Source organism: Pristiophorus japonicus, chromosome 19 (assembly GCF_044704955.1).
Source record: "Pristiophorus japonicus isolate sPriJap1 chromosome 19, sPriJap1.hap1, whole genome shotgun sequence".
In the NCBI taxonomy this organism is placed as follows: Eukaryota; Metazoa; Chordata; class Chondrichthyes; family Pristiophoridae; genus Pristiophorus; species Pristiophorus japonicus.
The window spans coordinates 72,330,854-72,358,355 of NC_091995.1; the positions used below are offsets into that span (position 1 = coordinate 72,330,854).

Genomic DNA, 27,502 nt, shown 5'->3' on the forward strand with positions numbered 1-27,502 from the left:
AACCCAGAGATGAGTGCGTTGACTTATGAGGAAAGGTTGAGTAGGTTGGGCCTCTACTCATTGGAATTCAGAAGAATGAGAGGTGATCTTATCGGAACATATAAGATTATGAGGGGGCTTGACCAGGTGGATGCAGAGAGGATGTTCCCACTGATGGGGGAGACTAGAACTAGAGGCATGATCTTAGAATAAGGGGCCACCCATTTAAAACTGAGATGAGGAGAAATTTCTTCTCTCAGAGGGTTGTAAATCTGTGGAATTCGCTGCCTCAGAGAGCCGTGGAACCAGGGGACATTTCTTAAATATGGTCAATGTGATAAGACAGTCAAGGGAATAAGGGTGTTATGGGGAACGGGCAGGGAAGTGGAGCTGAGCCCATGATCAGATCAGCCATGATCGTATTAAATGGCGGAGCAGGCTCGAGGGGCCGTATGGCCTATTCCTGCTCCTATTTCTTATGTTCTAAATCTATAAGGCCATTTTGGACCGTTGCCGAAGCCCTTCAGCGATCTCTCCTCAGCCGGCGGCGCGCGGGGGGGGCAGGGCCTGCAGTGACCGCCTGTGGCTGGCGGGGGGCGCTCGGGGGCAGTGACTGCAGTGACGGTTTATGGTCGGCAGGGGGCGCTCGGGTTGTTGAGGCTGCAGTGAGCGCCTGTGGCCGGCTGGGGGCGATCGGGGCCGGGCAGTGACGGCCTGTGGCCGGCGGGGGGCGCTCGGGGCCGGGCAGTGCCTGCAGTGACGACCTGTGACCGGCGGGGGAGCGCTCGGGGCCAGGCAGTGCCTGCAGTGACGACCTGTGACCGGCGGGGGGCGCTCGGGGCCGGGCAGTGACTGCAGTGACGGCCTGTGGCCGGCCGGGGGCGCTCGGCGCCGGGCAGTGACGGCTGTGGCCGGCGGGGGGCGCTCGGGGCCGGGTAGTGACTGCAGTGACAGCCTGTGGCCGGCGGGGGGCGCTCGGGGTGTTGAGGCTGAAGTGACGGCCTGTGGCCGGCGGGGGGCGCTCGGGGCCGGGTAGTGACGGCCTGTGGCCGGCGGGGGGCGCTCAGGGTGTTGAGGCTGCAGTGACGACCTGTGGCCGGCGGGGGGCGCTCGGGGCCGGGCAGTGACGGCCTGTGGCCGGCGGGGGGCGCTCAGGGTGTTGAGGCTGCAGTGACGACCTGTGGCCGGCGGGGGGCGCTCGGGGCCGGGCAGAAGCGGCTGGAACCGGTTTATTTCGGAGCGAGCGACGGAGAAGCGGAGGCGGGAAACGATCCGGGAGCTGGGGAGAGACAGAACCGGACCGGGAGCGGCTTCACTGCGACACAAACACACCGACTGCGGCATGGAGAGTGTCCCGGAGCCCAGCAACTGAGCCCGGCCCAGGCAACCGATCCCAGCCCAGGACCAGGCAACCGATCCCAGCCCAGGACCAGGCAACCGATCCCAGACCAGGAACAGGGAACTGATCCCAGCCACAGGGCACCAGGTAACTGAGCCAGTCTGCGGCCAGTTTTATCAATTAAGGTTTTTTGTGTTCAGTTTGGGTCAAACTCCCAGGAGCCTTCATAAGGGGGTAGTCAGTTTTAGTGTTTGAGGGGCGAGGATGGGGTTTGAGGGGTGGGGGTGGGTTTGAGGGGAGACGATGGGGGATGAGGGGGGGTTTGAGGGGTGGGGGATGAGGGGGGGTTTGAGGGGTGGGGGATGAGGGGGGGTTTGAGGGGTGGGGGACGAGGGTGGGTTTGAGGGGAGACGATGGAGTTTGAATAGCGAGGATGGGGTTTGAGGGACGAGGGTGGGTTTGAGGGGAGATGATGGGGTTTGAGGGGAGATGATGGGGTTTGAGGGGAGGCGAGGGTGGGTTTGAGGGACGAGGATGGGGTTTGAGGGGCGAGGATGGGTTTGAGGGGAGACGATGGAGGTTGAGGGGCGAGGATGAGGTTTGAGGGGAGACGATGGGGTTTTGAGGGGTGGGGGATGAGGGGGGGTTTGAGGGGTGGGGGACGAGGGTGGGTTTGAGGGGAGACGATGGGTTTGAGGGGCGAGGGTGGGGTTTGAGGGGCGATGAAAGTTTCTGCGGGATTATAATTTAATTGCTTCTTCCTGACTCTCATGTGACAATCTGAGCGTCAGGCACTTTGTGGAGATTCCAGAGGTGAAAGGCTGCAGCTCCTGGGAGAGGGGAGGCTGGTCATTTTGCTGCATTATAATTGAAGGATTTTATAATTATTATTATTATTTTCTTTTGGTTTGTTTAAATGAATCAAGAGCTGAGGTCGTTAATCCAGGATTGTGCCCTGCGGAAGAAAGAGAAGATGGAAGTTTTCCTGGTGAGTGAATACATTTGGTTTAACGGGGGGTGATCGGGAGGGGTTTGGGGGAAGGTTCTTCGGACCATGAGATGGCCATTCCGCCATTCAATGAGATCACGGCTGATCTGTAACTTAACTCCATTTAGCCGCCATGGTTCTGTAATCCGTAATACCCTCGCCCAACACAAACCTATCAATCGCACTTTTGACATTTTCAATTGACTCCCACCCGGCCTCAACAGATTTTTGGGGGAGAGAGTTCCAGATTCCCACTGCCCTCTGTGTGACATCACCCCTGAACGGCCTGGCTCTAATTGTAAGGTCATGCCCCCTTGTACTGCCCCAATCTCCCCCGCCTCTCCCCACCCCAATCTCCCCCTCCTCAGCCAGGGTGCACAATGGGGAACAGGCTTGATTCACCACAGTCCACTCGCCTGATGACACGAGGTGTGCCGGCTGACTCTCAGAGTTTCCAGCGCTCAAGGAACCGCAGGAGGGGAGTGAGGAGGTAGGGAGGGAGGAGATGGATTAATCAGGTCTCTAGGTTGGCTGCAGTTTCCCCGAGTCCAAACATGTAGGAACTGGTTGTGGCTGGTCAGACCAGTTATATATTTACAGGACTTGGTTGTTTTATCAAAAGAAAGAAGGACAGCCAATGAAGTACTTTTTGAAGTGCAGTCACTGTTGCAATGCAGGAAACACAGCAGTCAATTAGTGCACAGCAAGCTCCCACAAACAGCACTGTGATAATGACCAGATCGTCTGTTTTTAGTGACGTTGGTTGAGGGACACCGGGGATAACTCTTCTCCCCTGCTGTGGGATCTTTTTCTTCCTCCTGAAGGACAGACAGTTTAATATCTCCTCTGAAAGATGACTCTTCCGACAGTGCAGTGCTCCCTCAGCACTGCAAAGTGTCAGCCCCACAACCTTCTGGCTCAGAGGCAAGAGTGCTGCCCATTGGGCCACAGCTGACACTTGGTCAATAGCTACAGGGAGGGGGGAATGGGCTGTAAACCCGTGCTCCACCCACCTGGCGGTGCCAGAATAGATTATCCAGTGAGTATCTGGCACGCACAGACCAGGCAGTTGTAACCGTCAGCCCCCGAGTTTGCCCTGGGTTAGTTGGGCAAGTGGCAGGCATGACAATTGGCTTGGCTGAGCCAGGGTTCCAGCTGCTGCTTGCGGGGAGCCTCCCATGGTCAAATAGTCCAGGCTCATACATGGAGTGTGGTCACTGGATCCGGATATTGGGGGGGTGGGGGGAGGTTTGTGCTCTGCTGGCCTGAAGGGGAGAGGGGAGGGGTCCTCCCTGTCACCCCGAGTCTGTGTGTGACCTTGCTGGGTCTAACCACCCCACACCTGCTGCATCTCTGCCCCCCCCCCCCCCCCGGGAGGACAGCGGTGGCTGGGTCGTGGGATAGGGGCTGTCGGTGCAGCCTGTGATGTCTCTGGGACGGTACAGTAGCAGACTGCAGCAAGGGAATGCAGCATAATGCTGAGCTGTGTGAGGGAGGGCTGTGTGTGTATTCACAAACCCCAGCGGCTCAAACAGACAATTTTGAGCTACAAAAGCACAAGGAGAGAAAGTGAGAGCAGAGAAAACTCTGGCTCCCTCACCTGGTCAGCCCCTCCCCTCTCTCTCTCTCCCTATCTCCCTACCCCCCACCCCCCGCGCTCTCTCTCTCTCTCTCTCTCTCTCCCTCCCTCCCCCACCCCTCACCTCTCTCCCTCCCCCACCCCTCACCTCTCTCCCTCCCCCACACCCTGCCTCTCTCCCCCCCCCCCCCGTCTCTCTCTCTCTTTCCCCCCCCCCCCCATGTGTCTCTCTCTTCCCCCCACCCCCCCCTCCACCAGTCTCTCTTCCCCCCACCCCTCTCTCCCCCCCCCCCCCACACACAATCCTGTCCCCCCCAGTCTCTCTCGTCTCTCCCCCAGTCTCTCTCGTCTCTCCCCCCCCCCCCCCAAGTCTTTCCCCCCCTGTCTCTCTCTCCCCCCCATCCTGCCCCCCCACCCCAATCTCTCTCTCTTCCCCCCCCGTCTCTCTTTCCCCCCCCCCCCCGTCTCCCTCTTCCCCCCCCCCCCCCGTCTCCCTCTTCCCCCCCCCCCCGTCTCCCTCTCCCCCCCCCCCCCCGTCTCCCTCTTCCCCCCCCGTCTCCCTCTTCCCCCCCCGTCTCTCTCTTCCCCCCCACCCCCCCGTCCTCTCTCTTCCCCCCCCACCCCCCCCGTCTCTCTCTTCCCCCCCACCCCCCCCGTCTCTCTCTTCCCCCCCCCCGTCTCTCTCTTTCCCCCCCACCCCCCCCGTCTCTCTCTTCCCCCCCGTCTCTCTCTTTCCCCCACCCCCTCCCCGTCTCTCTCTTTCCCCCCACCCCCCCGCCTCTCTTTCCCCCCACCCCCCCGCCTCTCTTTCCCCCCACCCCCCCGCCTCTCTTTCCCCCCCGCCTCTCTTCCCCCCCCCCGCCTCTCTTTCCCCCCCGCCTCTCTTTCCCCCCCCCGCCTCTCTTTCCCCCCCCCGCCTCTCTTTCCCCCCCCCCGCCTCTCTTTCCCCCCCCCCGCCTCTCTTTCCCCCCCCCCGCCTCTCTTTCCCCCCCCCCGCCTCTCTTTCCCCCCCCCCGCCTCTCTTTCCCCCCCCCCGCCTCTCTTTCCCCCCCCCCGCCTCTCTTTCCCCCCCCCGCCTCTCTTTCCCCCCCCCCCGCCTCTCTTTCCCCCCCCCCGCCTCTCTTTCCCCCCCCCCCCCGCCTCTCTTTCCCCCCCCCCCCCGCCTCTCTTTCCCCCCCCCCCGCCTCTCTTTTCCCCCCCCCGCCTCTCTTTTCCCCCCCCCGCCTCTCTTTCCCCCCCCCGCCTCTCTTTCCCCCCCCGCCTCTCTTTCCCCCCCCGCCTCTCTTTCCCCCCCCCGCCTCTCTTTCCCCCCCCGCCTCTCTTTCCCCCCCGCCTCTCTTTCCCCCCCCGCCTCTCTTTCCCCCCCCCGCCTCTCTTTCCCCCCCCCCCCGCCTCTCTTTCCCCCCCCCCCCGCCTCTCTTTCCCCCCCCCCCGCCTCTCTTTCCCCCCCCCCCCGCCTCTCTTTCCCCCCCCCGCCTCTCTTTCCCCCCCCGCCTCTCTTTCCCCCCCGCCTCTCTTTCCCCCCCGCCTCTCTTTCCCCCCCCGCCTCTCTTTCCCCCCCGCCTCTCTTTCCCCCCCGCCTCTCTTTCCCCCCCCGCCTCTCTTTCCCCCCCCGCCTCTCTTTCCCCCCCGCCTCTCTTTCCCCCCCGCCTCTCTTTCCCCCCGCCTCTCTTTCCCCCCCCGCCTCTCTTTCCCCCCCCGCCTCTCTTTCCCCCCCCCCCCGCCTCTCTTTCCCCCCCCCCCCGCCTCTCTTTCCCCCCCCCCCCGCCTCTCTTTCCCCCCCCCCCGCCTCTCTTTCCCCCCCCCCGCCTCTCTTTCCCCCCCCGCCTCTCTTTCCCCCCCCCGCCTCTCTTTCCCCCCCCCGCCTCTCTTTCCCCCCCCCCCCCGCCTCTCTTTTCCCCCCCCCCGCCTCTCTTTCCCCCCCCCGCCTCTCTTTTCCCCCCCCCCGCCTCTCTTTTCCCCCCCCCCGCCTCTCTTTCCCCCCCCCCGCCTCTCTTCCCCCCCCCGCCTCTCTTCCCCCCCCGCCTCTCTTCCCCCCCCCCCGCCTCTCTACCCCCCCCCCCCCCCCCCCTCCCCTCTCTCTCTCTCTCTCTCTCTCTCTCTCTCTCTCTCTCTCGCACGTCGGCTGGACATGCCCCCTCCACTCCCTCCTTTCCTTGCAGTGTGATTGGCCAGCTATCCCTGGCTCTCTCTGTGGCCAGGAAACATTGCGCAGGGTTTCCTGTGTCCGGAGCCTGCTGCAGCTGACTCATTCCATGGTGTAACATGACGAGTCTGTCTGAGCATGTGACAACATCTGTAACTGGGAGCACACTGCTGTTTGCCAGTACTGTAGTGTGGCGAATGTTGTACTGTCGTGTAGTCCAGCGACACCCACACTGCCAAAAACAAGTGTTAAGCCCCCGGTGCCGCGGAACGCCTGCCTGAGTTTATTTCCGGTGACCTAGGGTGGTGGGGAGGGGTGGGGGAGGTGCTGGGTATTACAGATAAGGGAGCTCCCAGGGTCTCACTTCATGGGTCGGGGCAGCAATGAGCCAAGATTCTCACTCCTCGTCATTAATGAATGCACATGGGCGAGAACCGGGCCAGGCTTGACTGTGATGCCCCCAAGGGAAGAATAGCAGCTTCTGGAAGTTCGGGTGTACACGCGAAAAATGGTCACAGTCCCTGTGGGACTTTACCCAATGGAGGGAGAACCCGTTGAGGGGAGGGGGGAGATGGACTGACTCCATGGGTTTGATTCCAGCCGATGCAAGTGAGCTCCGAAAGCTGTGACTTGACTCCGCTGCATCGTGCTGCCTGTACTACACTGCATGCTGGGAAGTAGGCTCCGCCAGTGGCTGCCCTTTGACCCCGGCCAGGTATCCTGTTGCTGCAATTCTGTGGGAATTATCCGGCACCTCCTCCCAGTGTGTGCGAGCCTCTGTGTCTGTGTGCGTGTTTGTGTGTGTATGGGTGTCTGTGTGCGTGTATGGGTATCTGCGTGCGTGTCTGTGTATGTATGGGTATCTGTATGGGTGTCGGTATGTGTATGGGTGTCTGTGTGCATGGGTGTGACTATTCAACTGTCGAAGGCATCACAGCAGCCCCATACCAATCCTGAATGCCGGTACGCATGCACTCTACACTAGGGGTCGCTAGACATTATCCAAAGGAGGGAAACTGCTGATTCCCCCACAGCTCTCGGCTTCAGGAACCCCAAGCTCCTCAGAGGAGTTCAGCATCAGATAACAGACTGGGGATTGAGCCTCGGCTGCCCTGGGTTAGTGTGGCTCGGTACCACACCCGACACAGCTGCTCGCCTTCATGGGGGTCGGGGGCTGGGGCCGCAGGGGTCGGGGGCTGGGGCCGCAGGGATCTGGGGCTGGGGATATAGGGATCGGGGGCAGGCGGATACAGGGATAGGAGGCTGGGGATACAGGGGCTGGGGCCGCAGAGGTCGGGGGCTGGGGATACAGGGATCGGGGGTAGGGACCTCTGCCATTCACCATTTAAATAAATGATTGGAACTCGAGAACTAGAAGTACAATGTCTAAATTTGCGGATGACACTAAATTGAGGGCGGGGGGGAATTATCAGTCCTGAGGAGGACCGCAACAAATTACAGCAGGACATTAATAAACTTGCAGATTGGGCAAATAATCAGCAAATGAAATTCAACACAGTTAAATGTGAGGTATTACATTCTGGTAGAAAGAATAGAGAGGTCACTTATTACTTGGTGGATGAGAGTCTGGGTGGGGTAGAGGAACAAAGGGATCTCGGAGTACAAATACACACATCGCTAAAAGTTGCGACACAGGTTAGCAAGGCCATAAAAAAGCAAACCAAGCACTAGGGTTTATTTCTAGAGGGATAGGATTGAAAAGTAGGGAAGTTTTGCTAAATCTGGTCACCTTATAAAAAGGATATAGAGAGGGTGCAGAGAAGATTTACAGGGATGATGCCAGAAATGCGAGGGTATGCCTATCAGAAAAGGGTGAACAGGGCAGGCCTCTTTTCTCTTGAAAAAAGAAGACTGAGGGGTGACCTAATAGAGGTCTTTAAAATGATGATAGGTTTTGATTGAGTGGATACAGAGAGAGAATGTTTCCACTTGTCGGGAAGAGCATAACTGGAAGCCATCAATATAAGATCGTCACCAAGAAATCCAATGGGGAATTCAGGAGAAACTTCTTTTCCCAGAGAGTGGTGAGAATGTGGAACTCGCTGCCACAGGGAAGGGTTGAAGCGAATAGTATCGATGCATTTAAGGGGAGGCTAGACAAGCACAGGAGGGAGAAGGGAACAGAGGGTTATGCTGATAGATTTAGATGAGGAAAGACAGGAGGCGGCTCGAGTGGAGCAGAAACGCCGGCACAGACAGGTTGGGCCGAATGGTCTGTTTTTGTACCGATGTAATCAGTGCGAGGTGATGAATTTTGGTGGGAGGAATAATGTGGCCACTCACTCCTTGGAAAATGAAAGTCTAAATGGGATAGAGGGACACAGGGATCGAGGGGTACAGATTCACAAATCATTAGAAGTAGCAACACAGGTTAACAAGGCCATAAAAATGCAAACAAAGCACTGGGTCCATTTCTAGAGAAGCGGAGTTCCAGTTCTGGTCTCCATTTTATAAAAGGCACTGGAGAAGGTGCAAAAAAGATTCACAAGGAGGATACCAGAGCCGAGAGGTTATAACTATCAGGAAAGTCTGAACAGGCTGGAAGAAAGAAAGTTGAGGGGTGAGCTGATCGAGGTATTTAAGATTACGAAAGGGTTTGATGGGGTAGATATAGAAAATATGTTCCACTTTCAGGTGAGAGCAGAACTAGGGGCCGTAAATTTAAGACTGTCACTAATAAATCCAATAGGGAATTCAGGAGAAACTTCTTTACCCAGAGAGTGTGGAACTCGCTGCCACAGGGAGGGGTTGAGGTGAATAGCATCGATGCATTTTGGGGGAAGCTGGATAAACACATGAGAAAGGAATAGAAGGATATGCAGATGGGGTGAGATGAAGAGGGGTGGGAGGAAGAGGCTTGAGAGGAGCAGAAACACCGGGATAGACCAGTTGGGCTGAATGGCCTGTTTCAGTGCAATAAATCAGTGGGAACTCCAACTGACATTCACTGTCTTCAAACGGAGCGTCCAATCAAAAAAACTGGACTTGCATGGTGTTCAGTTCATTTTAATTAGCATTTTTCCCTCTGTGTACAGTAATTTCCATCCATCTTTGATGTTCTTTGTCTCTCTCTGCCTCCCAGTGTCACCCTGTGCTGAAAGCCTTCATGTGTGGATCTCTCAGTGGGACCTGCTCAACGCTGCTCTTTCAGCCCCTCGACCTGGTGAAGACTCGTCTGCAGACTGTGCAGGGCTCCGTGAATGGGTAGGTGTTTGCAGCGGGGTCAGAATAACGGCGCACAGTGTAGGTGTGGGATCATTAAATGTGAGTGGGCCCCCGGGGGAGTGAGGGATCCAGCAGTGCCGGGGGTGGGGGGGGGGGGGTTGTTATGCGGGGAGAGGGGGAGTCTCGGGGGGTGTCCCAGGGTCTGAGCGGTCCAGTGGACACAGGGCAGTAACAAAGCCTACGGACTGCGATCGCATGGTGAACATAAGACCATAAGAAATAGGAGCAGGAGTAGGCCATCTGGCCCCTCGAGTCTGCTCCGCCTTTTAATAAGATCATGGCTGATCTGATCTTGGCCTCAGCTCCACTTTCCTGCCCGCTCCCCATAACCCTTCACTCCCTTATCGTTCAAAAATCTGTCTATCTCCACCTTAAATATATTCAATGCCCCAGCCTCCACAGCTCTCTGGGGCAGAGAATTCCATAGATTTACAACCCTCTGAGAGAAGAAATTCCTCCTCATCGCCGTCTTAAATGGGCGACCCCTTATTCTGAAACTATGTCCCCTAGTTCTAGATTCCCCCACGAGGGGAAACATCCTCTCTGCATCTACCTTGTTGAGTCCCCTCAGAATCTTATACATTTCAATAAGATCACCTCTTATTCTTCTAAACTGCAATGGGTACAGGCCCAACCTGTTTACCCTTTCTTCATAAGACAACTCTTTCATCTCCGGAATCAACTTAATGAACCTTCTCTGAACTGCCTCCAAAGCAAGTATATCCCTCCTTAAATAAGGAGACCAGAACTGCACGCAGTACTCTCGGTGCGGTCTCACGGGGAGGGGTATCTGCTGACCTCTCTCCGCCAGTCCGGCACTCGATTGCCGGGGGTGAGCTCCCTGGGCGCTGTTGATTTGAAATCCTGCTAATATCGTCTGTCTGGCTCACTGTTTGCATCCCTCAGTTGTCAGACCACAAACTCCGCGTATCGGTCCCCGAGCTCTCCGCTGGTCCCAGCAGTCGGGGGCACTGACTTCGACGCTGGGAAACCAGCCAGTGATTGTCGTCCAGCGAACCTCGCTGGAAAGCTGCCAGTGTGCCAACATTGGGTATGGACAGGATTGGAAGGGGGCTTGGCTGTGACTCCCCGTGCTGTCGAATAGTCTGCAGCACCTTTGATTTTGTCTCACAGGGAACGGTCACTCGGATGGTGTTTAGGCGTTTCTGGCTCTATACCCCAGCAAGTGGGCGCCTCCGAGAAGAGAGATACTTGGGGCAAAGGGGCAGAAAGCATTGCGTTGTCCAGACCACCACCTAACCCAGAATTGGAGATGCTGTGCTTGGGGGGAGAAGCATCTCGCCCCTGCCTCCACTCAGCCCAGCAGTCTGGTTTCACTTAATACAGTGCATGGGGCAAAGAGAGAGTACAGTGTGTTTTGAAATCTGAAATAAATGTTTGATAAGAATTTGCATATTTATATTTCACATCCCTGATATCGCAAAGTGATTCACAGCCAGCGGATTATTTTTGAAGTGTAGTCACTGTTTTGTACGTGATGGTGGCAACCAGATAATCTGTTTTATTGATGTTGATTGAGGGATAAATATTGGCTAAGACACCAGGGAAAGCTCCCTTGCTCTTCGAAATAGCACCATGGAATCTTTTACACCCACCTGAGAGAGCAGACGGTTTAACGTCTCACCCGAAAGACGACACCTCGGACAGTGCGGCACTCCCTCAGCACTGCACTGGGAGTTTCAGCCTGGTTTCATAGAAACATAGAAAATAGGTGCAGGAGTAGGCCATTCGGCCCTTCGAGCCTGCACCACCATTCAATATGATCATGCAATTTCAGTTCCGCATTCCTGCTTTCTCTCCATACTCCTTGATCCCTTTAGCCGTAAGGGTAAAGTCTCTGGAGTGGGACTTGGACCTACAATCTTCTGACTCCGAGGCGAGGGTGCTACCCACTGAGCCACGGCTGTGGCTTGTTGCAGTACACAGCAGCTTAACTCCGGGACATTGTGTTTAGGGATTTTTCTGTATCTCTGTTTTAGATCTGGCCGAGTTGGAATGGTTGCCATTTTACTGAATGTTATTCGCACCGAGCGAATTATCGGACTGTGGAAAGGAGTCTCTCCGGTACGTGAGTGATGCATTAGGTGTCCCGGTGTCTCTTTACTGTGTTCTGCCTCTTTGTAGAATATGTGGTTTAAATGTAGTTCCTGTTGCTCATCTGATCCAGGGCAGCTGTGGGCATTGGGTTTGGCGATGAAGCTCTGCATGGTCGAATAGACAGCTTGACGTTTGGTCAGCTTGCATGTGTAGAGTGATCACTTTGGCGAGGTACTGAGGGCCACCGGTGTAACCATTCAGTATAAAAGAAAGAAGTGGGGGGAAGGGCGGGGATAAGGTCGATGGACCTGGGGCAAAGGCAGGTCAATGGGGTTAAAATACAGATCAACCATGATCTCATTGAATGCTGGAACAGGCTCAAGGGGCTGAATGGCCTCCTCCTGTTCCTATGCAGCCAACCAAATCTCCCATGAGAGGTCTGGGGATGATTCCGTGGATTAGAGTTAAGAAATTGCATCGCCAAAGGAGGCCATTTGGCCCGTTGACCAATGTCCTGGTGCTAGCTCGCTAACTGAGCCTCTAAGCCTATACCCCCGGCCCTTTCTCTGTCCCGGGTGGTGTAATGCAGGTGTATTTCCCCCTGCAATGTATTTGCTTCATGGGTTCTTTGCTTAAGAATTCATAGCAACACATTGCTATTAAGAACGAGTTGGTTTATTAGCAAAAGGTTTAACAATCACACTACACATTACCAGTTCATCCACCAGGCTCACAACCACCTGCCTCATCGTGGATTCCCCTGAACCCAACTGGCTGGGGTTTAATTGAGTCTTGTGAACATCACGTGACTGGCTAAGCCACTCCCAACTCAACAGCTCTACAACTATTTTAAGTAAAACTATAAATCAAGTGCCCCCCTTAAAAGGGGGCACTAGAACCAACAAATTCACAAATTAAACTTTGGACATTAAACTAATCAAACTAAAATTTGGTTGCCGGGGGTGATGATGCACTCCAGTCTCTCCGGCGCCCACCTCTTGCGGAAGGCCGCGAGCGTACCAGTGGATGCCGCGTGCTCCATCTCCAGGGACACCTTGGCTCGGATGTAACTGCAGAAGAGAGGCAGGCAGTCGAGCTGAACGACCCCCTCAACCGCCCGCTGCCTGGACCGGCTGATGGTCCCCTTGGCCATGCCCAGGAGCAGTCCTACGAGGAAGCCCTTGGACCTACCCGCTCCCCTCCACACAGGGTGCCCAAAGATCAGGAGCGTGGGACTGAAGTGCAACCAGAACTTGAGGTCACCAGCTCCACAACTCTTTTGGGGGGGGGGAGACAAAATAAACATTAAATCGAGTGCCCCCCCCCCCCAAAAAGGTGGAGGTCAGCTGCCACCTTGAACCGCAGCAGCTTTTTCTCTTGCTTTTTGATACGACTGATTGGCCATTTCGGACGGCAGTTAAGAGTCAACCACATTTCTGTGGGTCTGGAGTCACATAGAGGCCAGACTGACAGATTTCCTTCCCTAAAGGACATTCATGAACCAGATGGGTTTTTACGACAATCTGATAGTTTAATGGTTACGGTTACTGATACTAGCTTTTTACTCCAGATTTATTTAATTATATGAATTTAAATTCCGCAGCTGCCGGGTGGGATTTGAACCCACGTCTCCAGATCATTAGATCAGATCTCGGGATTACTGGTCCAGTAACAAATCCACTGTGCTACCATACCTCAGCCACCAGCTCTACATACCTGTGAGCAAATTCACAGGTGCATATATTACACGTCCTGCCCCCAGCCCGGATATTTCTTTTCCCTCTCTCTAGCCCAGAGCCACTGGGGCCAGCAATGGTGCCCTTGGTGACACCCCTCGGCTGCGATCGGCTCAGGCAGGGCATCGAACAGCCTTTCTGGTCTGTGGGGTGTAGGATTAAAGCAGGCAGCGGCTGCTCCGCTCACTGACCATGCAGTATGCCCCTCCCTCGGCTGCACTCCAGGAGCCCTGGTCAGTGGCCCACAGTGGAGGGCGAGGGGAGGTGACCACATGGACATTTTGCAAGCTGTGACTGCGTTGTTTGACCCACACGGACGTCGGCTGTGAGCCTCAAACCTAACTCCTCCTTTTCTTCCTCTCTCCTTCTCCCTCGGTGCAGTCGTTTGTCCGATGCATTCCCGGAGTGGGGATTTACTTCAGCATGCTGTACTCCATGAAGCAGCAGTTCTTCAGGTGAGGCGGACGTCTTTGGGATATTTGGCCATGGTGACCTTTCACCTCCGGGGCCCGGGTTCAGACCCACATCAGGATGCCTGTCTCTCTGCGAGATTGCGTCTCGGGTCAGTTCCTAACTGGCGTGAACTCGTAGCACAAACCTTCTCCCAGCCCAGCACAAAACTGGCAACCTCGTCGGGGACTGCAGAATGGCAGGAGGGGGTCTCTTTGGGAGCTGGGGCCCTGTAAAGGGAGCTTTACTCTGTATCTAACCCCGTACTGTACCTGCCCTGGGAGTGTTTGATGGGACAGTGTGGAGAGAGCTTTACTCTGTATCTAACTCCGTGCTGTACCTGCCCTGGGAGTGTTTGATGGGACAGTGTAGAGGGCGCTTTACTCTGTATCTAACCCCGTGCTGTACCTGCCCTGGGAGTGTTTGATGGGACAGTGTGGAGAGAGCTTTACTCTGTATCTAACCCCGTGCTGTACCTGCCCTGGGAGTGTTTGATGGGACAGTGTGGAGAGAGCTTTACTCTGTATCTAACCCCGTGCTGTACCTGCCCTGGGAGTGTTTGATGGGACAGTGTAGAGGGAGCTTTACTCTGTATCTAACCCCGTGCTGTACCTGCCCTGGGAGTGTTTGATGGGACAGTGTGGAGGGAGCTTTACTCTGTATCTAACCCCGTGCTGAGGGACAGTTGAAAGGTGGAATAATAAAAGTCTAGGGTGGCACAGTGATGGTTCTGACAAATGGTTGAAGATCAGGATCCTGCACAGCTCTTTTCTGTGTTTAACGTCTGATGGTGGCTTAAGCACGTCGGACGTATGGCTGGTATATAGGTGGTGACATTGAAGGAACGCATTGAATGTAAAGAGGTTTCTCTCCCAGGAACGTTGTGGGAAGAATGTGGGGTTCATGTGTGGACATAGCTTATAAACAGCCTTCCGATTGGCGGACGCTGAAACGTAAGAACATAACAAATAGGAGCAGGAGTAGGCCATTCGGCCCCTCGAGCCTGTTCCACCATTCAATAAGATCATGGCTGATCTGATCTTGGGCTCAGCTCCACTTTCCTTCTGCTCCCATAACCCTTGACTCCCTGTAGTTCAAGAATCTATCTTCTTGAATATATTCAATAATCCAGCCTCCACAGTTCTCTGGGATATAAATTCTAAAGATTCACAACCCTCAGAGAAGAATTTCCTCCTCATCTCCATCTTAAATGGGCAATCCCTGTTTCTAAAACTATACCCCTAGTTCTATATTCTCCCACAAGGGGAAACACTGTCAAGCCCCCTCAGAATCTTACACGTTTCAATAAGATCACCTCTCATTCTTCTTGAGTACAGGCCCAACCTGCTTAACCTTTCCTCATAAGACAACCCCTTCATCTCAGGAATCAACCGAGTGAACCTTCTCTGAACTGCCTTCAATGCAAGTACATCGCTCCTTAAATACGAAGACCAAAACTGTACGCAGTACTCTAGCTATGGCCTCACCAATACCCTGATAGCAGGACTTCCCTACTTTTATAATCTATCCCCCTTGCTATAAAGGCCAACATTCCATTTGCCATCCTAACTACTTGCTGTACCTGCATACTAACTTTTTGTGTTTCGTGCACAAGACATCCAGATCCCTCTGTACTGCAACATTTTGTAGTCTTCATTCAAATAATATTTTGCTTTTCTATTCTTCCTACCAAAGTGAATAACAACATAATTTCCCACATTATACTCCCATCTGCCAAATTTTTATCCACTTATTTACCCTGTCTGTAACCCTTTGCAGACACTTTGTGTCCTCACAACTTGCTTTCCCACCTATCTTTGTATCGTAAGCAAATTTGTCTACATTACACTCGGTCCCTTCATCCAAGTCATTAAAACAGATTGTAAATAGTTGAGGTCCCAGCACCGATCCCTGTGGCATCCCACTAGTTACAGTTTGCCAACTCTGTTTTCTGTTAGTTAACCAATCCTCTATCCATGCTAATATATTACCCCCAATCCTGTGAGCTCTTATCTTGTGCAGTAACCTTTTATGTGGCACCTTATTGAATGCCTTCTGGAATACCAAATACATGACATCTACTGGTCCCCCCTTATCCACCCTGCTCATTACATCCTCAAAGAATCGTGCTCTGTGTTTGACGCCACGACAGCGGCAATCAGATGGTGCGGCTAAATTCAGGATAAATGTGCAGAACGACTGGTCGCACGGGCAGTCGGCTGTGGGTGGAGGAGGGGGGCGGCGCTGCGTCGTATCACGGAGAGGAGGGGGAGGTGGAGGAAGCCATTCCTTGCCCCGCACACCCTGAGGTGCCGTGTGTCCCCCTCCCGAACTCTCCGCCCGTCCCGCGACGATGTCTTAAAAACTGTTTTTCCTCTCCAGCGAGAGAAGCCCCACAGCGCTGGAGTCGGTGGGTTTGGGCGTCAGCGCGCGCACAGTAGCGGGCATCTGCATGTTGCCCGTGACCGTGGTGAAGACGCGATACGAGGTGAGTCTTCACACCGCGTCCTGTCTGGAGGGTTTTTAACGGGTGTTCGGTAGAAATGTGGCAAGCCCGGTGGGGTTGGGGAGGGGGGCTATATTTATCCGACAGACCCTTCCGCCGGATAGATCTGTGACTTAAATATTACATGCCACTCGCGCCGGACACCTACACGGCTCGAAGCCAAAAGCAGAATAGTTAACGTCGAGAATCGGTTGATTTTAAGGAACGCTGTGGAAGCTGAGCCCAGGCGGAGGGGATGGGGCGGACTCTATGGCCATCAATCTCCAACGGGAAATGAGTTTGTGAGGCCCTGAGTTCCGGGGCTTGCGAAACACAAAACCGCCTCAGATTGGGCAATCCAGCTCGATGTAGGAAATAGAAAGGTTCACACTGCCTTCCGAGGTCGGAGCCAGAGCTCATCCCTTTAACACACCGATTCCCGGCTTGTTTTATTCTGCTTTCAGCCTCTACACCCTGCCCTCTGGAGCCCTCTCCCAAGTAGCTTCCATCTCTCCCCCTTTCTCTGCCTTCAGAAACCCTCTGTAAACCCAGGCTGTGTCTTCGGTCTCCCATCCACCCTCCCCCCAAGGTACTTCCCTTCCTGCTCACCTTCCCCTGAGCTGTACTCCGATTGAGAGTAAGTTGTGAAGCGATCGGGGCTTCTGCCTGTGGTGTGCTTTCTAGCATTGGGCCGTTGCTAGCTGCACCAACGAGCCAGAGAGAAGATGGCGAGCAGCAATAAACTCCCTTCCCCAAAGACCAGCAATGTCCCACAGCCAAACCAGGCTGGAAATGGGCCACCCAGGAACCCGTGCAGGTCTGCCCAGGGTCTCCGTTGAGTGGGAGGTGGGCTTGGGGGGGGGTCATGTGATCACTGCGTCCTATGCGTGGCCCGTTAACCAGGATTGCTTGTTGAGATGGGTGTTGAAGATTTCCCGGCACTGTTTGAAGAAGAGCGGGATGTTTTCCCCTAGTTGTCCTGGACAATGTTTCATGGTCTCTCAATGTCCCAAAGCGTGTTACAGACAAATGCGGCAGCCAATCTGTGCACAGCAAGATCCCACAACTGCAAATGGGATAAACGATCGGGCGGTCTGTTTCTGGTGGTGTTGGTCTCTGGAATAAATGTTGACCAGGACACCGGGAAACTCCCCTGCTCATTGTATAATGGCCGTGGAATCTAACATCCACTTAAAGAGGCAGACAGGGCCTCAATTTAAAGTCTCTTCAGAAGGGCGGCACCTCTGACAGTGCAGCACTGGAGTGTCAGCCTAGATTGTATGCTCAAGTCTCTGGAGTGGGCTCGAAACCAGTGCTACCAACTGACCCGCTCTCAGAGAGATCCCCCTCCAGCAGTGACTTTTGAATGATCTTGTCGGCTGTCCCAAGGGGCAACAGTACCATCACAGCAGGAACATATAAACGGGAACAAAAATAAACCAAGTCTTATGGAATCTAATGAAAGATTGAGATAAATCTGATGATCTTGCTGAGCCCCTTATGATCCAGAGACCCCCACTATAGACGCCTATAGCTGCCTCCTGTGTCACTAGACGCCAAAGTAGTTGATTAAATGTACAAGTGTCAGCTGTGGCTCAGTGAGTAGCACCCTCACCTCTGAGTCAGAAGGTTGTGAGTCCCACTCCAGAGACTTGAGCACAAAAATCTAGGCAGACACTCCAGTGCAGTGCTGAGGGTGCACTGCACTGTCGGAGGTGCCATCTTTCAGGTGGGACATTAAACCGAGGCCCCGTCTGCTTTCTCGGGTGGAAGTAAAAGATCCCATGGCACTATTTTGAAGAAGAGCAGGGAAATTTTTCGCTGGTGTCCTGGCCAATATTTATCCCTCAAACATCATCGCTAAAACAGATTATTTGGTCATTATCACATTACTGTTTGTGGGAACTTGCTGTGCGCAAATTGGCTGCCGCATTTCCTAAATATAAGTCTTTTTTTGTTTTATCACTCGGGCATTTCTGAGATAGCTGATGAGGTACTGATTAAATCTTTCACGCTGTACTAAACTGTCACTTTAACTAGGTGTGTGAGGGGGGAGGGGGGGGCAGGTGTGAATTCAGGAAACGTGAATCACGGCACGTGTCTATGTCTGCAGAGCGGGAAGTATCGGTACGAAAGCGTGTTTGGTGCTTTGAGAAATATTTACAAGACGGAGGGCACACGGGCACTGTTCAGCGGGCTGACGGCTACACTCCTGCGCGACGCCCCCTTCTCCGGGATTTACCTGATGTTCTACACGCAGACTAAGAAAGCGGTGCCTGAAGGTGCGTGTGGGTCTCTGTTGCCTCGACGAAAGGTACTTGGGGGTGTTTGGTACGGACGATGGTTGCAGTGCTCCTGCTTTACAACGTGTCATATTCCAGCACCATGGGACAGGCACGGATCTACTTCTCTCCGTTGTATCCTGTGCGTCCCCCAAGGCCAGTGTTCTTCCCGTCTAGCATTTTCCATTATAAATTCGTATGTAAACATGTCACAATGAAATTACCACCCTCTCGTCAGGGAGGGTGCTGCGGAGCCACCAGTGGTTAACGGGTGGCACTGCAGTGTGACATAGGCAGTTTCCATTATAACTGTGGACACAGGAATGTCTATTGGAAATATAAAAAGAAGGAACAGAATGCCTGACTTTAAAATGTATCCGGATTAAGTCAGCACACCCATGTCCAAATATATCCCCCCTCAAACCTATTTCGAATAAGAGCAGGGGAATTATCCTCAATGTTCTGGCCAATATTTATCCATCAACCAGTATCACTAAAAAAGCAGATTATCTGGTCATTCTCTCACTGCTGTTTGTGGGATCTTGCTGCATGCAAATTGGCTACCGCTTTGGTAGAGATTGAGACACTTGAAATGGGCTGCCTGAAAGGTCAGTGGAAACAGATTCAATAAGTTTTAAAAGGGAATTTGATAAATACTTAAAAAGGAAACATTTGTAGGGCTATGGGAAAATGCAGGGGTAGTGGGACTAATTGGAAAGCTCTTTCAAAGAGACATGATGGGCCGAATGGCCTCCTGTGCCGTATCATTCTATGACTTAATCCACAGAGGCACCTAGTGATCATCGACTGCAACAGTTAAGAGAGAAATGGAATAAGAACATAAGAAATAGGAGCAGGAGTAGGCCATAAGGCCTCTCGAGCCAACTCCGCCATTTAATACGATCATGTCTGATCCGGTCATGGACTCCGGTCCACTTCCCTGTCTGCTCCCCATAACCTCTTATTCTCTTATCGTTTAAGAAACTGTCTATTTCTGTCTTAAATTTATTCAATGTCCCAGCTTCCACAGCTTTCTGAGGCAGCGAATTCCACAGATCCACAACCCTCAGAGAGGAAATTTCTCCTCGTCTCAGTTTTAAATGGGCAGCCCCTTATTCTAAGATCATGCCCCCTAGTTCTAGTCTCTCCCATCAGTGGAAACATCCTCTCTGCATCCACCATGTCAAGTCCCCTCATAATCTTACACGTTTCGATAAGATCACCTCTGATTCTTCTGAATTCCAATGAGTAGAGACCCAACCTACTCAACCTTTCCTCATAAGTCAACCTCCTCATCTCCGGAATCAACCTAGTGAACCTTCTCTGAACTGCCTCCAAAGCAAGTATATCCTTTTGTAAATATGGAAACTAAAACTGCACGCAGTATTCCAGGTGTGGCCTCACCAATACCATGTACAATTGTAGCAAGACTTCCCGGCTTTTTTACTCCATCCCCTTTGCAATAAAGGCCAAGATTCCATTGGCCTTCCTGATCACTTGCTGTACCTGCATACTAACCTTTTTTGTTTCATGCACAAGTACCCCCAGATCCCGCTGTACTGCAGCACTTTGCAATCTTTCTCCATTTAAATAATAACTTGCTCTTTGATTTTTTTTCTGCCAAAGTGCATGACCTGACACTTTCCAACATTATACTCCATCTGCCAAATTTTTGTCCACTCACTTAGCCTGTCTATGTCCTTTTGCAGATTTTTTGTGTCCTCACAATTTGCTTTTTCTCCCATCTTTGTATCATCAGCAAACTTGGCTACGTTACACTCAGTCCCTTCCTCCAAGTTGTTAATATAGATTGTAAACGTTTGGGGTCCCAGCACTGATCCCTGCGGCAGCCCACTTGTTACTGATTGCCAACCTGAGAATGAACCATTTATCCCTACTCTCTGTTTTCTGTTCGTTAGCCAATCCTCTAGCCATGCTAATATATTACTCCCAACCTTTTGTGGCACCTTGTCAAATGCCTTCTGGAAGTCCAAATACAACACATCCACTGGTTCCCCTTTATCCACCTGTTCGTTACATCCTCAAAGAATTCTAGCAAATTTGTCAAACACGACTTCCCCTTCATAAATCCATGCTGATTCTGCCTGACCGAATTTTGCTTTTCCAAATGTTCTGCTACTGCTTCTTTAATAATGGACTCCAACATCTTCCCAACCACAGATGTTAGGCTAACTGGTCTATTGTTTCCTGCTTTTTGTCTGCCTCCTTTTTTAAATGGGGGCGTTACATTTGCAGTTTTCCAATCTGTTGGGATCTCCCCAGTCCCCAGAATCCAGGGAATTTTGGTACATTACAACCAATGCATCCACTATCCCTGCCGCTACTTCTCTTAAGACTCGAGGATGCAAGCCATCAAGTTCAGGGGATTTATTCGTCTTCAGTCCCATTATCTTACTGTTGAACACCTCCTTAGTGATTGTGATTGTGTTAAGTTCCTCCCCCACCTATAGTCCCTTGACAATCCATTGTTGGAATATTGTTAGTGTCCTCTACCGTAAATCCTGATACAAAATATTTGTTCAGAGTTTCTGCCATCTCCCTGTTCCTCATTACTAATTCCCCGGAATCGTCCTCTAAAGGACCAACATTTACTCTAACCATTCTTTTCCTTTTTATATACCTATAGAAATTCTTGCTATCTGTTTTTATATTTTGTGCTAGTTCACTTTCATAGTCTATCTTCCCTTTCTTAATCATTTTTTTAGTAATTCTTTGCTGGCTTTTAAAAGCTTCCCAGTCTTCTGGCCTCCCACTAGTTTTGGCCACTTTGTATGCCCTTGTTTTTAATTGGATACTGTCCTTTATTTCTTTAGTTAGCCACGGATGTCTATCTTTTCTCTTGCATCCTTTCCTCCTCACTGGAATATATTTTTCTTGAGAGTTGTGAAATATCTCTTTAAATGTACACCACTGTTCATCAACTGTCCTACACTTTAATCTGTTTTTCCAGTCCACTTTAGCCAATTCAGCCTTCATACCTTCATAGTCTCCTTTATTTAAGCTTGGTACGCTGGTTTGAGATCCAACTTTCTCATCCTCCATCTGAATTTGAAATTCAATCATGCTATGATCACTCATTCCAGGGGGATCCTTTACTAGGAGATTGTTTATTAATCCTGTCTCATTACACAGGACCAGATCTAAGATAGCTCGCCCCCTGGTTGGTTCCGTTACATACTGCTCAAGGAACCCGTCCCTTATGCACTCTATGACCTCTTCATCAAGGTACCCTGACCAATTTGATTTGTCCAATCAATATGGAGGTTAAAATCACCCGTGATTACTGCTGTTCCCTTTTTACAAGCCCCCACTATTTCCTGGTTTATGCTCCGACCAACAGAGTTGCTACTGTTAGGGGGCTTATAGACTACGCCCACCAGTGACTTTTTACCCTTAATATTCCTTATCTCCACCCAAACTGTTTCAACATCCTGATCATTTGAGCCAATATCGTTTCTCTCTATTGCAGTGATTCCATCCTTTATCAATAGAGCTACCCCATCTCCTTTTCCTTTCTGTCTGTCCTTCCGGATTGTCACAGACCCCTGAATATTTAATTCCCAGTCCTGGTCACCTTGCAACCACGTCTCTGTAATGGCTATCAGATCATACCCATTTGTCTCAATTTGTGCCGTCAACTCATCTATTTTGTTACGAATGCTACATGCATTTAGACAAAGTGCCTTTAAATTTGTTTTTTTACCCTTTTTTCCTGCTTGTTTCCTCTCTCCTTCAAACTCACTTTCTTTATTTTTGCTTTCTAATTCCAGCTTTACTCCCCTCCCTACTGACTCTATTTTCAGGTTCCCATCCCCCTGCCACACTAGTTTAAACCCTCCCCAACAGCACTAGCAACCCCCCTGCGAGGATATTGGTCCCGGCTCTGTTGAGGTGCAATCCGTCCGGCTTATACAGGTCCCACCTCCCCCAGAAGCGGTCCCAATGACTCACGACAGGAAACTAAAGCCCTCCTGCATCTCTCCAGCCACGTATTCATCTGCTTTATCCTCCTATTTCTGCACTCACTAGCTTGTGGCACTGGAAGTAATCTGGAGATTACTACCTTTGAGGTCTTGCTTTTTAATCTCTCTCCTAGCTCCCTAAACGATGCCTGCAGGACCTCATCCCTCTTTCTACCTCTGTCATTGGTACTGATGTGGACCACGACCTCTGGCTGTTCACCCTCTTCCCCCCAGAATGCCCTGCAGCCGCTCAGTGACATCCTTGACCCTGGCACCAGGGAGGCAACATACCATCCTGGAGTCACGTCTGTGGCCGCAGAAACGCCTGTCTGCTCCCCTGACTATCGAATCACCAACCACTATAGCTCTATGGGAAATGTTGACTTAGCAATGCACACTGGGAAATGTTGACCTAGCAATGCACACTGGGAAATGTTGACCAAGAACATTGACCACAGGAAGTGAAGTTTGTGAACAGGAAGCGAGCAGGCTACACAATTTGGTTGGAGAGAGACGGATGCATATGTTAATTGACTGGAGGTGGTTGGATCACAGAAGGGGTGACTGAAATACTTTGCGTGGTAATATCTAATTTTGCTTTTACCTTTCAGACCGGTACAACTCACCGATAGTCCCTCTGATCAACTTCAGCTGCGGCATTTTTGCCGGTATTTTGGCGTCTTTGGTGACCCAGCCAGCCGATGTGATAAAGACACACATGCAGCTCTCCCCCCAAAAGTACCAGCGAGTTAGACACACCGTCATCTTCATTTTTGAGGTACAGCCATTCGGCCCCACTTGCTTCCCCCTCTAATTGCCGTCACGTCTCCAACCAACCCCCCCGAAAGCCTTGTCCCCCGACACTATTCTCGCCCCCTCCCCGAGTCTGGGTTCCACTCCATTCCTGGTCCTGAACTGGCTCCGGTGGAAATCTCCGAACCCATCCTCTACGAATGTTCCTGTGGCTATCGGTCCCTTGTCCCCTTTAACCTCTTCATCACCTTCGACATTTGACCAATCTTGCCTTCTCCACTAGCTCCCTTCTGGCCTATCTCCCGGTGGCCCTGCTCCTTCCTGTCCCCATGCAGTCGTCGCCTCTTCCCCTGTGCTCACCCATCATCGTCGGACAATCTCTGGGCTCCGTGCTTGGCCCCTCTGCTCTTATTTATTTACATGTTAGCCCTCGGCAACAACATCTGAAGCTGGCTTCCCTGTGTACCCTGACGCCCAGGTATGCCTTTACTCGTAGACTCCATGGCTGTTGCTGTACTTTCCAATTGCCTGTATATTCAGCCTGCTCTGCCATTCAATAAGATCATGGCTGATCTTCCACCTCAACTCCCCTTTCCCGGCTGATCCCGATATCCCTCAATTCCCTGAATGCCAAAAATCTATCGATTTCAGTCCTGAATATACTCAACGACTGAGCATCCACAGCCCTCTGAGGTAGAGAATTCCAAAGATTTCCCACCCTCTGAGTGAAGAAATTCCTCCTCATCTCAGTCCTAAATGGTCGTCCCCTCAAACATTACATGCTTCCCTCTCCAGGACACTGCCAACTCTTGCTCCCCTCCCCTCCCTCGCAATCCTCACCTCTCACCACTGACCTCCGACTTGTCTCCCCAGCATTTTGAGGTCTGACTTTTCCATCTTGTCACCGGCCTCCGCCTTCCAACTCCATCCCCGTGCCAAGTCTCAGGTGACCATTCCTCCCATCCATGCTAAACTCTGCTGGCTCCCTATACCCCAGAGAATCAACAACAACTTATATTTATAGAGCGGCGTTAATGTAGTGAAACGTCCCAAGGCGCTTCACAGGAGTAGTATGCGATAAAAATTTGACACCGCGCCGCAAAAGTAGAAATTAGCGAAGGTGACCAAAAGCTTGGTGAAAGTGGTAGGTTTTAGGAGCGTCTTGAAGGAGGAAAGCGAGATAGAGAGGCGGAGAGATTTGGGCAGGGAGTTCCAGAGCTTGGGGCTTAGGCAACAGAAGGCACGGCCATCAATGGTTGAGCGATTATAATCAGGGATGCTCAGGAGGACAGAATTAGAGGAGCGCAGACATCTCGGAAGGGAGGGGGGGTGGTGTTGTGGGGGCTGGAGGAGATTAGAGATGGGGAGGGGCGAGGCCATGGAAGGATTTAAACAAGGATGAAAATTTTAAAATTTAAGGCGTTGCTTAACTGGGAGCCAATGTGGGTCAACGAGGGATGATGGGTGATCGGGACTCAGGACACAGGCTGTCGAATTTTGGATGACCTCCAGCACTGAATGAGGAAGAGGAACAATTACATAGAAACATAGAAAATAGGTGCAGGAGTAGGCCATTCGGCCCTTCAAGCCTGCACCGCCATTCAGTATGATCATGGCTGATCATTCAACCTTAGTATCCCACCCCAGCCTTATCTCCATACCCCCTGATCCCTTTAGCCATAAGGGCCACATCTAACTCCCTCTTGAATATGTCCAACAAACTGGACTCAACAACTTTCTGTGGCAGAGAATTCCACAGGTTCACAACTCTCTGGGTGAAAAAGTTTCTCCTCATCTCGGTCCTATATCCTTAGACTGTGTACCCGGTTCTGGACTTCCCCAACATCGGGAACATTCTTCCTGCATCTAACCTGTCCAATCCCGTCAGAATTTTATACGTTTCTATGAGATCCCCTCTCATCCTTCTAAACTCCAGTGAGTATAAGCCTAGTCGATTCAGTCTTTCCTCATATGTCAGTCCTGCCATCCTGGGAATCAGTCTGGTGAACCTTCGATGCACTCCCTCAATAGAAAGCATGTCCTTCCTCAGATTAGGAGACCAAAACTGCACATAATACTCAAGGTGTGGTCTCACCAAGACCCTGTACAACTGCAGTAAGATTTCCCTGCTCTTATACTCAAATCCTCTCAATTAAACTGTGAGGTCCTTCTCGAGGGACTCCTGGCTTGTTTCATTACCAGCATCACGATGTTAACGCTCCTCTCCCTCTCTCCAGAACCATGGCGTTGTGGGCTTTTTCCGAGGAGCGGTTCCTCGGTCGTTGCGGCGCTCGCTGATGGCCGCCATGGCCTGGACCGTGTACGAACAGATGATGACCAAGCTGGGCCTGAAGTCATGAAAAGTCGGGCCGTTGAAGGATGGACTTTTGTGTAACGGAGGGGAGGGGCTTCCTGCCAGTTGGAGTTTTGTGTGTTGAGCCTTCGATGGGCCTGGAGCCTTTGACCGTGAACGGTGGTACTTATTTTTTTTGGTTTAAAGAATTGGCTTTGTAGCGGAGTGGAGTTTACGCTGTTTGAACCTGTGCCAGAGAGTTCCTGGTAGACCTACGCATGTATCTACAGATGCCAAGTAACCTCCTGACCTGCGTGCCGGTCCGCCGAAGTTATGTAACAGGCTGGGGCCACCTGTTTGTAACTCTGGGCCCCGCCTGACCTTTTCCCCTTTTCAGAGCTTCTGGCCCCGGGCCAATGGAAACTGCAGCGAAGCTAAGGTTATTAAAATAGTCCAAACACTGAACCGAAGCTGAGCACAGCTCCTGTCGTGTTCTGTCCAGGGTGACTCAGCCCGGTTCACTGACGGACGGGAGAGAGATTACCAACTCGCCCAAGGGTACGGCGCGAGAACCCAGAGCTGCCCGTCTCAGTTGGTTTGTCGTGACCGTCACAACCTCGTCCACATTTAACGCCCGTCAGCAATTCGCAAAAAGGATAGTTGCGGCTGCCTCAGAGCGCGAATGCACCGCGCTCTGCTGTGCTGTGCGTACCAGGAGAGCCCCCCGTCTGCGCTGAGTGAGTCACGTGATCGCAACTGGGTCAGCAGCAGGGGGCGGGTTGCTGGAATTGACCTCTGTGTTCCCTGAATTATGGGGGGGGAATGAACCGCTGTGTCCCGTTCGTGCTCGCTATCCAGTCACCTTCCCTGCCTACCCGTGTGGGCGTCGGCTGAGAGCAGGAAAGGGTTTAACTGTGATGACCTCCCACATTGAATAGCCAGTCAGTACTCAACTATCTAGGCTCGCGCATGAAGAATGGCCTCTTGAGCGACGGACTAGATGGCGTCCGCTAACCCAGGCATGAGGCAGTGTCTTCAATGACTGACCAGGAGGGCCAGTTAGAGTAGAAGATGGCTGCCCGTTGGGTGGATTCGTCTCTTGTATATCGAATTGAAGATAGCAGAGCTTCGATTATAACCCACCTCCTGTACCAGTTGCAGTCTGCTCGTAAGCCCCTCAGGTTGCTCGCTGTGTTATTCCATTAAATTGTGGAAACCAGCCCCTGGGGCTGGTATTTTAGGGGTTGGAGGTCATGGGGAGCAGCGTGCGTTGCTAAATGGCAAATAACTCGTAACTCTTTCCCCCCGCCCCCAGCCATGAACCTGCTTTCTGAATCCACAATCCACACATCCCTGTTCCTGGTCCACACATCCTCTGCAGGAGCGGACGCTGAACTAGCTGCTCGGGGAACCCACAGGCACAGGGAGTTGGGAGAGGAGAGAGAATGGTTTGGAATAGATTGGAATGGTTTGGATTGTGAGCGGTCGGTGATGAGAGCGGGAGGGTCTGCAGGCAGCAAAGAGGCAGGTGAATTGGTTTTATTTGAAATTGGATTGCATATTTTTCGAACAATGAGTTGACATTGTGGCAGAATTCATCTCGATAACGGTGCTTTTACCTCTGTACTGCCCAGTAAAGGGTTAAAATTAGTTCATCTCTTTTCGGAGAGGCGGGCGAAAGCTAATGGACTTTGGAGTATTATGAAATCCACTAGTTTAAAGGTTTCAGTTTGACGTAGAATGCAAACTTCTACTGACTCAGGACCTGGAATCGGCTTCACCCGGGCATGGTGCCAGCATTGTGAGGGGGACCGGAACTGGAGCGGGTATGGGAGGGAGGGGCCGACACTGAAGCGGCTGTGGGAGGGCGGGGCTGGAACTGGAGGGGGTGTGGGAGAGAGGGGCCGGCACTGGAGAGGCTGTGGGAGAGAGGGGCCGGCACTGGAGGGGCTATGGGAGAGAGGGGCCGGCACTGGAGAGGGGCTGTGGGAGGGAGGGGTGGAACTGGAGGGGGTGTGGGAGAGAGGGGCCGGCATTGGAGGGGCTGTGGGAGAGAGGGGCCGGCACTGGAGGGGCTATGGGAGAGAGGGGCTGGAACTGGAGGGGGTGTGGGAGAGAGGGGCCGGCACTGGAGGGGCTATGGGAGGGAGAGAGGGAGGGGCCAGCACTGGCATCACTCCGAAGT

The 27,502-nt window shown here is 52.5% G+C and overlaps 1 protein-coding gene across 2 annotated transcripts; it reads left to right on the forward strand.

Moving 5' to 3' along the window:
• The first annotated feature begins 1,186 nt into the window (after window positions 1-1,186).
• Window positions 1,187-27,149, forward strand: slc25a38b (solute carrier family 25 member 38b). Of its 2 annotated transcripts, XM_070861585.1 has the most exons (10): window positions 1,187-1,362; window positions 1,407-1,465; window positions 2,245-2,306; window positions 9,135-9,256; window positions 11,278-11,362; window positions 13,453-13,526; window positions 15,904-16,009; window positions 18,120-18,288; window positions 22,883-23,049; window positions 25,262-27,149. In XM_070861585.1, the coding sequence occupies exons 3-10, from the start codon at window positions 2,292-2,294 to the stop codon at window positions 25,382-25,384; spliced, it is 861 nt and encodes a 286-aa protein (XP_070717686.1). In that variant the 5' UTR covers window positions 1,187-1,362; window positions 1,407-1,465; window positions 2,245-2,291; the 3' UTR covers window positions 25,385-27,149. The 2 variants fall into 2 exon arrangements, with proteins under 2 accessions (XP_070717686.1, XP_070717685.1); XM_070861584.1 differs by having other exon boundaries at window positions 1,187-1,465.
• Window positions 27,150-27,502: the final 353 nt, after the last annotated feature.